General features: G+C 55.6%; 1 protein-coding gene across 1 annotated transcript in view; it reads right to left on the bottom strand.

The window, feature by feature from the left end:
• The window catches only part of LOC106887829 (opioid-binding protein/cell adhesion molecule homolog), a gene marked incomplete at its 5' end in the record, with an annotated part of 32,064 nt that extends 17,513 nt beyond the window's left edge, over positions 1–14,551 (bottom strand). The window contains 5 exons of the mRNA XM_014941591.1: positions 1,249–1,400; positions 2,134–2,254; positions 2,332–2,466; positions 2,650–2,775; positions 14,317–14,551. Of these exons, the coding sequence (XP_014797077.1) occupies positions 1,249–1,400; positions 2,134–2,254; positions 2,332–2,466; positions 2,650–2,775; positions 14,317–14,551 (769 nt within the window). The remainder of the gene's footprint in view (positions 1–1,248; positions 1,401–2,133; positions 2,255–2,331; positions 2,467–2,649; positions 2,776–14,316) is intronic.
• Positions 14,552–14,797: the final 246 nt, after the last annotated feature.

Below are 14,797 nucleotides of genomic sequence, written 5' to 3'. Positions count from 1 at the left end.
CCCCCTGCCAGAGCGGGTCTACCTACAGCACATTGCACAGGAACTTGTCCAAGTGGGTTTTGAATGTCTCCAGAGAAGGAGACTCCACCACCTCCCTGGGCAGCCTTTGCCAGGGCTCTGCCACCCTCACAGCAAAGAAGTTCCTCCTCATGTTGAGGTGGAACTTTTCATGTTCAAGTTTGTGCCTATTCCCTCTTGTCCTGTCCCTGGTCACCACTGAAAAAAGACCAGCTCTGTCCTCCTGACACCCTCCCTTTAAGTATTTGTATGTATTAATTAGATCTCCCCTCAACTTTCTCTTCTCCAGACTAAAAAGAGCCAAGTCCCTCAGCCTCTCCTCGTAGGAAAGATGCTCCAGGCCCTTAATCATCTTTGTGGCCCTCTGCTGTCCCCTCTCCAGCAGTTCCCTGAAGCCTGACCCTGCCTCAGTGCCAACCTTGGTGCCAACCTCGGTCCCTGCTGTCCCCACTCCTGCTGCTGAGGTTCAAGCTCCTGCTCCTCACCCCTCACCTGCCAGGGGATGGCAAAGAACTGCTACCTTTACCTGGCCACGTGGCCAAGGGAACGTGTCACACGCATGTGCCTCACCTACACGTCATCTTCCTCACCAACAACACTCCACTCTGTTGGCCCTATGACCCCTTCCTGCCCGTCCCGCCTGACGGCCACCTCCACCATACACAACACCTGCCTCTACTGCCCTCCATGTTGACATGGCCTCAACCCAGGCCAACACACAACAACTGGTAGTACAACACCTGGCCTGTCCCCACACTATGCACCCGGAGCGCGTGCTCACCTGGATGGGCCCCCTCCTCAGCCCTGGACTCCAGCGACGCTCGAGGCCCTGCCGGGAGCCTCTTCTCCACCTGGGATGCCATCTCCTTTGAGGCGACCGGTGCCTCACACCCCCAAACACCCGTGAGCACCATGCCCTCCACCATCCACCACCAGCTTTGTGTGAGCCCACTCTGGGCGATTCATTGCTCTTCATTGGACACATCTTCCACAAGGGACATGGCTCCTGTCTCCTGCCCTTTTGATCCAAAAAGCCCACCACGTTTATTGTGGGCATCTCCATTCCATCGCACCGTCGGTCTGCCCTCTCTTTAGCCAATCGCCTCGCTGTCTCCTCCTCCTCCTCCTCTTCCTCTTCCTCCTCCTCCTCTTCTTCTTCTTTTTCGCACTCCTCTGTCATGCACACCCTTGCTGCCAAAAAAAAAAAATAAAACCAAAAGGGGCACCTACCGTAGAGGATGATGCTGGCGTTGGTGTTGCCCAGCTTGTTCGTGGCCACACACGTGTAGTTGCCATAGTCCTTCTCCGAGACGTTGAAGAAGGTCAGCGTGGACAGGCGGCCCTTGCTCTCGATCCTCACCCCCTCCAGCCCGTTCGCTAACCTGCTGGGAAACAAGGGGCTCTTGGTGATGGAGCTTGGGACCTCCTGTCCCTTCCCACATCTCCTCGCCAGCCACCCTTTGCCCCGTCGAGGTGCCCCACAAGCCCTCGTCCCCTGGAAAAACCCTGCAGGACCACCCTGAAATCTCCCTATCTTCGGACGAGCTCCTGACCCCACGACGTGGTCGGCATCCCCATGGTCCTCCTGACTGGACCATGAAGTTTCCCCTTCATAGAATCCCATGGGACTCTGGAGATCTTCCAGTCCAACCCTCCTGCCAAAGCAGGTCCATCCAGAGCAGGTCCCACAGCTGGGGTTTGAATGTCTCCAGAGAAGGAGACTCCACCACCTCCCTGGGCAGCCTCTTCAGGGCTCTGCCACCCTCACAGCAAAGAAGTTCCTCCTCACGTTTAGGTGGCACTTCTTATACTCAAGTTTGTGCCCGTTTCCTCTTGTCCTGTCCCTGGGCACCACTGAAAAAAACCCAGCCCTGTCCTCCTGAGACCCTCCCTTTAAGTATTTGTAGGCATTGATCAGAGTCCCCCTCAGCCTGTTCTTGTCCAGACTAAAAATTCCCAAGTCCCTCAGCATATCCTCGTAAGAGAGATGCTCCATGCTCCTAATCAACCTTGTCCCTCTGCCTTGTCCCCTCATTCCCATCCCATCCTAACCCTGGACAACCGGGGTCAACCCCAGCCCGTCCCACCCCCCATCTCCCCGCCACTGCTCCTCGCCTGGTGTCCTCCTTGAACCACTGGAACTCCGCCACGGGGACGGCCGAGGCCTCGCACTGCAGGATGCCCTTCTGGCCCACCGAGGCGCCCGTGTTCTTGGCGTTGGAGATGTACGGCGGGTCTGCGGAGAGGCCGGGTCGTGTCACCTGCGGTCCCACACCCCTTCCCCACACCCCCCTCTTGCCCCCCTGCACTCACAGTTGACGGTGACTTTGACTTTCCGCACGTCCGGGACGGCCACGTCGTTGACGGCGCTGCACTCGTACTCCCCGGACTGCTCCCGCGTGATGCCCGTGATCTCCAGGTACTCGTCCTCGCTCACGAAGCCCTGCCCTGGGAGATGGCCCCATGGTGCATACCACCGTTAGCCCTCACCCAGGAGCCGTGGAAGGCCACCCACCAAACCATGGTGGTCCCCTTCTCACCCAGGAGCCACCAAACCATGGTGGTCCCCTTCCTGCATCTCTACGGAGACCTCCCTCCATCCCCCATCTCAACCCCCAAGCACACGCTCACCTTTCCCAGAGAGATGCCGCCACGTGACGGTGGGCTCCGGTCGGCCGAAGGCCAGGCACATGAGGGTGACGCTGCTGCCCTCGTTGACGGTGATGTCCGAGGAAATGTTCACGATCTGGGGGGGAACTGCCAAAGACAAAAAACAAGACAAGGTGCCGTCAACACACCTGTGGGCACTCACCCATCCACGCGCCGCCGCAACGCCCCGAACACCAGATTTGCCCCCATCATAGAATCATAGAATGGTCTAGGTTGGAAGAGACCCTTGGGATCATCGAGTCCAACCATCTCCCCTACTCTACAAAGTCCATGTCCCTCAGTACCGCATCTAAACGTCCCTTAAACACATCCAGGGATGGTGGTGACTCCACCCCCTCCCTGGGCAGCCTGTTCCAATGCCCGACCACTCTTTCGGTGAAAAATTCTTTCCTAATGTTCAATCTAAACCTCCCCTGTTGGAGCTCGAAGCCATAAATCGGCGTCCACCTCGTTGCCACGTTCTATCACCAACCCCCTTCCTTCCACCCAGCATCTCCTGCTGGATTCCAGCATGGAGCCAGGGTCTGATCACCCATCCCCTGTGCTGTAGGGTTGGTGGACGTGCCAATCCCCTGTTGGAGCTCGAAGCCATAAATCGGTGTCCACCTCGTTGCCACGTTCTATCACCAACCCCCTTCCTTCCACCCAGCATCTCCTGCTGGATTCCAGCATGGAGCCAGGGTCCCATCGCCCATCCCCTGTGCCATAGGGTTGGCGGACATGCCAACCCCCTCCCTTGCCCAGCCGAGTCCCCACGACCTGCCCTCCCTACACACCCCAACGAGGCTCATCTTTTAGCATATTTATTAAGGCCGTTCCAATTACCGAGCGTCTGCTCCGTTCAATACCAGCCACGCTGATTTATATCACTCTACCCCCACATACTCCACCTAATAAATAACTTGGCAATCTCCGCTCCCATAAATATACCCGGCCCTGGCAAAAAAAGCCATTAAAGCCTGCGTGCCCGATGCTGTGTCCCAGTGCCTGAGTCATGAAACCCAGAGATACGGCCCAAAAAAGGCCCTGCAACCCCGACAGCAAATGCATCCCACAAAACTGGCCAACCTCAACATCCAACCACCCCTACAATGGCAGAAACGATGACCTGTGCCACCTCGCACAGGTACGCGTGGTGATGTCCACCCAACCCTTGTGTCAGGGGCTCTTCCCCCCGGCTGGAATGCCAGGAGACTGGCCTAAAAATTGCTGGGGGCCACACCGACACTGCTTGTGATGGAACCCGAGGGCTACCTCAATCACCTCGCACCCCAGGAGACCATCCCTGCAGTGATGGGGCTATCCTACACGAGGAACTGGCCAAACAGGGACCTCCAGCAAGGTGCCCCAGTGGACTGTCCCCTCAACGGCTCCCTCAAAACTGCCTATAACCACTAGGCTCTGCTCCTCAAGGACGTGCAACCAAAAATCCTCCCTGTCCTCTCCATCAGACTCCCGGGCCTGCTCTCCCCGTGCTCCTTCCCCACATAGCAAGAAGCAGCACGACTGGAGACCTGGAGACCACGTGGCCTCATCTCACAGCCCTACAGGTACACTACACGAGGCGGTAAATTCTCCAGCAGCCTGACAGATTAATTTGAGGTACAGTCTCCTACAGCAGAGGGAGATTGTCTGAGTCCTTCAGGGGGAAAAAAGGGCAAAGACAAAAATGAAGTCTACGCTGGAAAATCACAAAAATCAGAGCTAATAGTCAGAATGGAGCTGACCCCCTTTCCCCCCGATGAGCTCTGCCCCATGATGGCCGACTTCCAAGGTATGACCTTCTCCCCGATGATGGGCACCCTTGTGCCTCTCCCCTCACCTCAAACACGTACCAGGAACATCAAAAAAACCCCAACATCCAAACAAGCCTTCCCAGAACAAGAAGGTGCCACCTGCTCATGACCCTGCGAGCTATCCTTCCAGGAGATGGGTTGTGCTCCGAGAGGACACCAACACCACTAATGGATGGTGAAACCCTAGAAAGGCAACCCCTGCACCTCCCATCATGGGAAGAGCAAGAGGTGTGGAGGTGGGCAACACGGATGGTGTGTCATCCACTCTCTGAATGACCCCCTGCTTGACACGTCACGCAACCTGAGGGGTTGAAAAACCACGCGGTGCAGGCAACAAAGGAACCATGAGCAGACATTATTGGCTTCCCACCGAGCACGCTGCCAGGAGAAAGCAGGCACCACCAGGCTTCACAAAAACTCACCCTACGGAAAGCACTGCATGGCCAAAAAAATCAACAGGAATCCACCCACAAAGATACCTCATCTGCACCACCTTCCCATCCCGCGTCCTCCAGGTGGACCTGCTCCACACTGACCTTGGACAAAGACACCCAGATGGACAGACAGACCACCTGGGCACGCCGTCCTAAGGACACCTACACTGCCTGCAGAGTGTCCCCCAAAATGATTGCTATCCCATTGGCATCAGGCAAGGAGCCCCTAGAATGGGGCTGTCCTCTCCTGACCAAAAAAAAGTGGGGGACACATGCAGGGAGTAGGTCATGGCAGGTCCAGTGTCCTCCTCCTGGCCCTCTCCTGGCTCCTGGTCGGAGTGCCTTTCCCAACCTTGAGACCAAAACCGCACCTCCAAAGGATCTTGGAGCTCCAAAACTGCAGCTCTGGACACATTGGTATCCTGTCCCCCTCCTGGCTCCTGGTCGGAGTGCCTTTCCCAACATTGAGTCCAAAACTGCACCTTCAAAGGACCTTGGAGCTCCAAAACTGCAGCTCTGGACACATTGGTATCCTGTCCCCCTCCCAGCTCCTGGTCGGAGTGCCTTTCCCAACCTCGAGTCCAAACCGCACCTCCAAAAGACCTTGGAGCTCCAAAACTGCAGCTCTGGACACATTGGTATCCTGTCCCCCTCCCAGCGCCGCAAATACTTTCCCTCCTGCCCCAAAACTACCACTAACAATAACCAGGATGGTCCCAGTGCTCCCAGTCCTCACCAAAACACACGTGGGCTCAACGTCCCTTCCCTGAGCCAAGGATGCTGATGTAGTGGCACATGCCACCAAAGACTGTGACGTCCTGAACCCCCTGGCAGAAGCTTCTAGGGCTGGAGAAGTGCCCCCATGCTGCCACGCTGGCTGCCCTGCTCCCACCAGAACTGTCTCCTAAAGCTGGTGGGACGTTCAGCAGAAGGATGCCCGTGGAGGGCTCGGGAGCCCATCACATGGCTCGATACCACGCCGTGACAGCGATCGTTTCCTACAACATTACTAGGACTTGGAGAAGGACATCTCAGAACCTTGATTACATTTCTATAGATCCCACCAGCCAGACTGATGAGGACGGTGTCTCAAGGGCGTGATGACTTCCCCTTGGCATGGGATGGGCAGATGGGAACTGGGTCCGTGCTGGTACCCAGTCGGCACCGGATGGGACCCAAGCACTGTCAGGTGGGACAAACGCACGGCCAAATACAACCGTGTGGATAAAACCAACCTGTGGCTATGGGAAGAGGTGGGTACGGCCACAGCACGTGTACACTGCCCAAAAGACATGTCCTACCTTGAGAGTTGTTGTTTCTCAAGTTTGGGACAGCTGAGGACCCCTGTTGGCACCCGTTCCATACCCTCTCCCATGCCCCTGTGGAGCTCTCCGTCTCCCCGAAGATGGAGAAGTCCCGTGGTCCTACCCTGCCTCACTGCACACTCCCATCAAAATAGACCATGCCCATATTCATCGACCCGTCACCATCACCATCCCTTGCACCGCCTCCGATTCATTATGAGATGAGATGTGGGGAACAACTTGGTGTTCACCTCACCACACTTGGTGGTGAGAGCCTGGCCCAGGTCGCCCCGAGAAGCTGTGGCTGCCCCATCCCCGGAGGGGTTCAAGGCCAGGTTTGACAGGCAACCTGGTGTGGTGAGACAAGGGACAGGGGGTTGGACCGAGCTGATCTCTAAAATCCCTTCTGACGTCATCCGTTCCACAATTCTGGGACTCCATAACCACCAGGGGAACACACAACCAGCCAGAAGCGTGGCTACGGCGGGGCTGTCGCTTGGTTGGCAAGATACGGAGCCGTTGTCCTGCTCTGCTGCTCACCCAACAAACAGGTCCACGTGGACATAATAGACTGTGCAACGCCTTGCTCTACTGAGCAGCTCCCATGACTCTGCACCTCAGCACGATGTGCCTCATCACGCAAGAGTTGAGAAAAAGGGCTCAAATCCTCCTCCATTGCTCATGACCATGACGGGCAGAAGCCCCCACGTGCAGGATGTCTGCCCCAATACGTGGTTCTGACCCACCATTGGGATACCACGAGGATTCCCAGGGGTTGCTGGACCTTTCCATGGATGAACATGGCCTTGGCCCCCTCTGGAGGACCTCCCCGGCCCCGAGACAGCTCCCAGAGTGGCGATGAGCTTCTCACCATCTAGAGCTCAGGCAAAAGGATGCCATGGGGATGGATGCTCCTCATCCCCCCTCATTCCTTGTCCTCCCTTCCTGCAAAAACCCGACACCCACAAGCACACCGACCACCAAATAAATCCCGAGGAAAGGAGTCCCCCCGTGGATTTTGTCGACCCGGCGTAATATTAATCCCGGCGCAGCTACTGCATAATGTTTGGTAGAGCACAAAATAACATCTCGCTCTGTAATTCCTTGTTTGTTCGCAAAAGCCGGCGACAGAAATTGAATGTGAAAGCGAAGCCGCTACGTTCAATAACAATAAGCCCGTGATTTATCTCCTTCCTTTACTGCTCCAGACCCCAACCGCCCGACGCGCCGACGCGCTCTCCTCCTTGGACCCGGGTGCCTGATGGTTGCTGAGGGATGCCATCCCTCCCCTCGCATCCTAAAATGCCCACTTTTAAAAGTGGCACAGCCTCAGCACTGACACCGACAACTGATGTCCCTCCCTAGCTCATAAATACCTAGGTAGTCCAGGTTGGAAGGGAAGGCACCTTCCAGATCATCAAGTCTAGCCTAAAACGCCGACAAAACCACCACTAAAGCATGCTGAACCTCTTCCAACACCTTTGATAGGTTGGTACGAGCCTTTGGGCTCCTCAAACTGCCGATGGCCCGCCTCTACTCAGGGGAAGCATCCCTGGAGTGGGGACATTATTGCTCCACCAGGAGGTGAGAACCTCCATGGGTACCTTTCCACCTCCTGTGGGGCGTGCTCCGGCCCTGGCACCTCGCTTACCAATCTCTCTCAGATGCCTCCTGTGTTGGGGACATCCAACATTGACATAAGCTGCTCTGGGAAGGGCTCCTGCCCTCCAACGGGGGACCCTGTCACCTCTGGGGGTGGGATGGCCACCCGAGCAAGGGTTGGACACCTCCCTCCCTGGCACCGCTGCTGTGGCTCTGCAGGAGCCTCCCCGCCGCGGGCAGGATGGAGCTGTCAGAAGTGTCACCCTGCAAGGGCTCATTAGTGTAGGGAAAGTCAGCACAAAGAAAAGAAAAATATGCTGAAAGCTCACAATTTGCCTGCACTTTCCATCTCCTTCACGGCCAAGAGGTGCGGCGCGACGCGATGGCACCACATTTGCCTGCACTTTCCATCTCCTTCACGGCCGAGAGGCGCGGAGAGACGGCACCACGGGCCTCCCTACGTGTCTGCTGAAGGTGGCACTGACCTTCACCCAAACAGCTCTCGTCTGGGACCCCTCAAAAAGAGAGGAGGCACCCACAGGAGAGCTCACAACCGCAGAGAACCTCCTGTCCCATAGCAATGGATGTCTCCAGTCACCCTACTTTTGCTGTCACCAGCTCTTTCGGAGTGTTGGGTACAGCCATGGACCCTTGAGGTGACCAAACGCACCTCTGCATCCTGTCTCACCTTGTCTGGGGGCAAGGGAGCCCGTGCCCAGAGTCCTACCAACACGTTGCTTCTCACCAGCACGGATTATTGTCTCAGAGCAGACCCAATCTCATTAAGTCTGGTTCGAGAACCTCCTCAGACTTCATTTTATTCAAATAATGGATTAACTGCTTCCACCAAAGACATTTGAGTCCACAGATAGACAACTGTCTCAGTTCCTGACCCGGAGAGCGACGCGTCAGGCCGATGCCACGCACGTTCTGCCATCCCTTTGTCTCACCAAAGATCTTCCCCATCCCTCCTCTCACACGCTCCTCAACGATGCCTTCAGAGCCTGGGTCTGTCACACTGTGTGTCCCCCATCTCCACAAGAATTGGGAGCCCTCCCATGGGGCTGTACCCTGACACTTTGAGACCCATTGGGGCTAAAACACCCAAAAAAGGCCACAATATCCCCAAGAGAAGGAAAAAGAGCATAAGCCAGAGCGTCCATGGCAAAATCCACCCACGCTGAGGACTGAAAGCTCACAAGCCTTCACATCAACTCCACACAGAAGGTGTTGAGCCCCCTTTGGTGGGCAGACTCCCCCCCCCCGTTTGCCCCTCACCCTTCTTCTCCAGATTTTCGCCTTCAGACGGGGAAAGCAATAAAACCCAAACTCCGAGTGCCGTACCTACTGTGTAACCACCTGTCAGTGAATTTATGAACAATTAGGAAGCGAGAGTGCTTCCCAGGGAGCTATTTGTGCGCGCGCTAAAAACGTTCTCTCTGCTCAGAAATATAATGGGGAAACAACTTCCCCGGTGCTCCCCCCCTCACCCTCCTTTTTCCTGTAATTTCCCTTTTTCCTGTAATTACTCAGAAGCCGCCGGGCTTTTGTTCGGGGGGCTCCTGGTCCCCATGGCACGTCCCGACACCTCCACCTTTTCTACAACATCCAGCTGCTTCAAGAAGGGCCTGAGGATGCTCTCCGGGGGCTCCCCACCCTGTCCCTCCTCTATAGTCCCATCTCATTTTGGAGATGGAGAATTATTACCACATTGTCACAGGACGTGGGGTCCTGTTTCCCTCCTGCCTGTCATCCTCTCCCTCTTCCAGACCTTCCTCTCCACACTCCATCCTTACTCTTCCATTTTTCCCCTTTGCTGCTCCCCCTCCCTTTGATGCTCGGGGCTTTTCTGGATGCCCACCTCACCTTCTCTCGTCCCCTTGTTCTCCAACCCACGGGGACACGACAACACATGAGAAGACAATGAGAAAAAATGTCTCTGAGCGTTTCTCCTCATCCCTTTGGTTTTGTTTTCCTTCCCCCCCCGCAGTTCCTTCTCCTGTTCTTTTTTTTCTTAGGCAAAAAAACCAAGCACTTGGCTCTTGGATCAGTATCTCCAGCTCCTGAGGAGGACCCAAGCCTGCTCTGGAGGTTGCCTCCTGCTGGGAACTGCTTTTTTATCCTCCTTTCCCTTCTCTGGGATGCTTCCCTACACCCCACACGCAGCCCTTGTGCCAAAATCTCCAGCACCTACACACTAAGCACTTAATATATCAGCACTTTACATGTTTAAAACCCACCCTCGGGTCTTTTCCACAACAACTACAGAAGGCTGAGCGGCTCCTCTCACCTCCTGGTGCCCTACAGCCCCCTGGTAAGGTTTTAATAGGTATCCCTGCCTCAGCTCCTGTCTGGATATCAAAGCTGGCGTGATAAAAGGAACTTTAACTGCAGCCGTTGTGAAAGCTGTGGTGCCAGAGTGAGCCCCAAGCATGGTCTGCGTCGGGGAAGAACATCACCACAGGGCTGGCACGGCCCTTTTGGGAGGCTCCCCAGGTCCAGAAGGACAGGGAACTGCTGGAGAGGGGAGAGCAGATGTGCTGAGGGGCCTGGAGCATCTCCCTTATGAGGAGAGGCTGAGGGACTTGGGTCTTTTTAAGTCTAGAGAAGAGAAGGCTGAAGGGAGATCTATAAACTGGAGAAGAGAAGGCTGAGGGGAGATCTATAAATCCTATAAATCCTTAAAGGGAGGGTGTCAGGAGGATGGGGCCAGGCTTTTTTCAGTGATGCCCAGGGACAGGACAAGAGGAAGTGGGCACAAACTTTAATTTCCACCTAAACAGGAGGAGAAACTTCTTTCCTGTGAGGGTGGCAGAGCCCTGGCAGAGGCTGCCCAGGGAGGGGACGGAGTCTCCTTCTCTGGAGACACTCAAACCCCACCTGGACACGTTCCTGCTCTGGGTGGCCCTGCTTTGGCAGGGGGGTTGGACTAGATGATCCCCAGAGGTCCCTTCCAACCCCATGGGATTCTGTTTCTGTGATTCTGAGACTCCAGGAGTCATTTCCTATCACTAAAATACACCAAATACACTACACTGGCTTCCGAGACACTGGCAGAACATCTACTGCTACATCGGTGCCGCTTTGAGGGGCGGCAGAGGATCCGAGGGACACGGGACCAGAATCAGGAAAGCATCCTTCCTCCAACTTCCATCCTTCCTCCGACCGGGAGGACTGGCACATCCCTACTCTGGGTGAGGACCACGGTCCTTCCCGACCCCTCCTGGCTCCTGGGAGGGGAAAATGGATCGTGCCGACCAGCGACGATGCCGACAGCCAGGAGAGGTTTTAATGAAAAATCTATGGCGAGCGGGATTAAGGCAGTAGAGGGGAGGGGTCTCTAAATAAATCACAAATAAAGGACATCTGAGGAATAGCAAAGACTCCTCGGTGCCCATGTCTCCATGTTCAACACCGACATCTGTGCCAGATGTCCTGGACCCCGAAATGATGCCATGCCCCCCTACGCTGCTAGGGCACATCCTCCTTCTTCTCTACTCTGCTATGAGGAGGATGCCAGGGCTCAAAAGCCATCATCTACACCAAAACATTGACCCTCAGCTCTGCTGAAATATCCCCCACGTCCTGAAATGACACCACACCAGGGAGGGAAGTCCAAGCCCTGGCTATGGTCTGCCCTGGTGTTGCACCAAAACCAGTTTGTGGTGCAATGTGGTAAGATCTCCCAGCTTGAGCATCCCACCTGGAGTCTCCAGGGACCTGAGGAGGGTTTCCCTGGGTTCCTACCTCCCTGGTGGAGCCCCACGGCACCCTCCGCCCAAGCTCTCAAGGCCGGGAAGAAGATGAGGTGGCTCATCTTCTGCCCATACGAGATTTAACGCCAGTTCTCTCCATATTCATAACTCACACCAAACACACCCCTGTGTCCCTGAAAGCATCCATCCCGTTGTCACGAGGCCACCTCCCAAAACCCAGAGGAACAGCAAACAAACAAAAAAAAACCACCAACCACCCTCTGGCTCGCTGCCATCTACGCTCTCGCAGACCCTCGTTAGCAGCTGTGGTGATGAACCCATCCGAGGAATGTATTAATAACACCACTAAGAGACACTTTCACTGTTGACGGCGTCTCCCCGGCAGATTTATGGCCGGGGGGTGGGGAGGGAAGGCCGGGCCCCGCGGCCGCACCGTTAAAACCCCATTGAACACGGGGACAAAGAATCAATACCCCATCCAGACAACTTTTAGTTTGGCAAAAGACAAATATAAATTAATGGACCTGAAGGCGGCCGCTAACTGGTCACAGCTGCCTGCGTGGCACAGGGGGGGACCTGATGCTGGGCCCTGCCTGGCCACCCCGTGGTCCTCCTGCCCCCGCTAACTGGTCACAGCTGCCTGCGTGGCACGGGGGGGTGGCCTGAGGCTAGGCCCTGCCTGCCCACCCCTGTGGTCCTTCTGCCCTGGCTGCCTCCTTGATGAAGGAGGTCCCAAAACCTCATTTTTAGGCCAATATTTCAGGTCAACAGAGCTACAAGGGAAACAGGGCTTTGCTCCTTCCATGTGAAGAGCATGCTCGGCTTCCATGGATGGCAATGCGTCCTTGGAACACCGCTCCCTTCCTCCCAACACAGACTGAAGGCCAAACTCTTACTCATCCTGGTAGACCAGGTGACCATGGCTCCCATGGCTCCCATGCCGGCGAGCAATGCTTCTGAAAAGCATGTTTTAGCTACCAGGCGACTGCTCTGGAGTTGAGACAAGACCAGAGCTCTGGTCTACTTTGCTCTACTTTGCTGCCACCACCCATGAGACACCACGTCCATCGACACATGGACTTCCTCAGCCTAACAACGTGGGCAAACCCCATGGCTTGAGCTCAACACATGAACAACCAAATGCAAAACCACCTAGGCATGGTCTACCTCACCTGGGCCTCAGGTAGGTCACATCCCGACCCTCCCTGTGGCCACGCAGATGCAACCTGGCCAACGATTGCTGCAGTGGGAGCAATTTGATGAGGCTTGCTCGTGCTGGACCAAATTCCCAGCACATTTAGGAATGCCTCACCATCGGATCCTCGCTCCGGATGCAAACTATCCATTGCCTTTGCCCTCCTGAGCCTGACAAGCATTCCGAAAATAGGGTGAGGGGAGAGGGTGTGGAACTGCCTTCTGCTGAATCCCCCAAATTCATGAGGTGCAAAGCACTCGGGTACTTCACCGGTGTTGACTGGATGGATTACGGCGATTAGAGAGAAGACAGGATAAACAGATTAAACTGCACACACGGACGGCTCGCACGCAACTCCAACAGGGGGAGAGGGATAGACCCAAAAGGGGATGAAGGGGGTGCTCCTGATGGAACGTTGCTCCCCTCTTCCTGAGCCCCACCGGGACCGGCCCGGAAAAACGCTAGGAGGGGTGGCCCCGATCGAACCCTACCTCCTCCCAATGAGGGAGGATGCATAAATACACGCGTTTCGGTGCCAAAGAGCTTCTCGGGGACCTGTCGAGGCCGAGAAATTTCTCAGATTTGCTCATTGCAAAATCAATACCCATCAGCTGTTTGAAATTAAAGGAAAGATTAGGCCCTGGTTTTATACACGCTTTATTGTATTCCGAGAGCTTTCTACTCGGCCAGATAAATCTTCTTTAAGAGGATTAAGAAACTTTCATTATCTTTATCTAACCTGAACTAACACTAACTCTGAAAAATTAATCTAGACACTGGACAAAAGCCGGTAGCCGGCGCAAAGCCGCCGGGATCTGGAGGTGGTGTCCACCAGGGCGCTACGGACCCCTCGGATCTGCTGGCACCTGGAGAACCTCCATCATATCAACCTCCGGAACGCTGCTTTGTGACCCAACAGCATCTGTCACATCAACATGCCCACCTTCAAAGCCCTGAGCCCCTCACGGCCACTGCGGGTGACTTGGACATGCTCGTGGGCTTGTCCTTCTCTCCCAAAACCAAGGAGCCTTGAAAGCACTTGGCTTTTGGCTCTGCTGTAGCATCTTTGGACACGTGCCTGATGACCAAAAAGCTCCCCTACGCGGCAATTAGAGCGACGATGGGCCCCGAATGGCAGGGACGGGTCAAATGCATGGCAGGGACGGGTCAAATGCATGGCAGGGACAGGTCAAAGTCACAGAAGGGATGGGCGAGGAGGACATTGAACCTGACTCCTCTTCCCTGGTGTCCTGTACCCCCCGGGCAACGATACGCGGGTCAAATGCATGGCAGGGACGGGTCAAAGTCACAGAAGGGTTGGGCAAGGAGGACATTGACCCTGATTCCTCTTCCCTGGTGTCCTGTACCCCCTGGACAACAATACAACACGGCGAAGCTCAGTCAATGCCAGTCCATCTGCTCCCCCTTGGCAACCCCAATGGCCCCAAGAGCCTCGACCCCTGACACAACACATATCGGTCCGATCCCTATATCTCTGTTGCCTTGAAGGCCTCCAAGGTCTCCCCAAGTCCACGCGTTATTCCATATCCCAAAGTTTGGCAATAGGATGTTAAGACCTACCTTGCACGATGAGGTGGACGCGCGAAGTCTTGGGGTGATTGTCTGTCTGCACGGAGCAGGTGTAGGGCCCCTCATCGTAGACGTCCACGTTGTGGATCTTGATGCTGTACTGGGTCTTGGTGTTGGAGAGGATGACCACCCGGTTGTCTATAGACCACTTGTCGTTGCCGGCGTACAGGATGGTGCTGCGGTTCAACCACGCTACCCGTGTCACCCTGTCATCCACGGTACACCTGCAAAGGAAGACACAGAGGGGTCAACCACGTTGGGGCAGAACCAACGGCCCAAAAGGATCCCAAATGGAGATGTGAGTAGGGTGAGTAGGGTGAGAGCCATTGTGCTCTGCTGGACTGCCAGTACGGAGATGGCGCACGCCACACCCCGGGTACCTCACTGCCATGTCCCCCATCCCCTGAGATTTCACACCAACGGCGGGTCCACCAGAAAAAAAGCCCTGCCTTTCCCTTTTTATACAGAGCTG

This window comes from Calidris pugnax, unplaced genomic scaffold, assembly GCF_001431845.1.
Source record: "Calidris pugnax isolate Ruff unplaced genomic scaffold, ASM143184v1 scaffold97, whole genome shotgun sequence".
Classification (NCBI taxonomy): Eukaryota; Metazoa; Chordata; class Aves; order Charadriiformes; family Scolopacidae; genus Calidris; species Calidris pugnax.
This window is presented reverse-complemented; position numbering and strand designations above follow the sequence as displayed.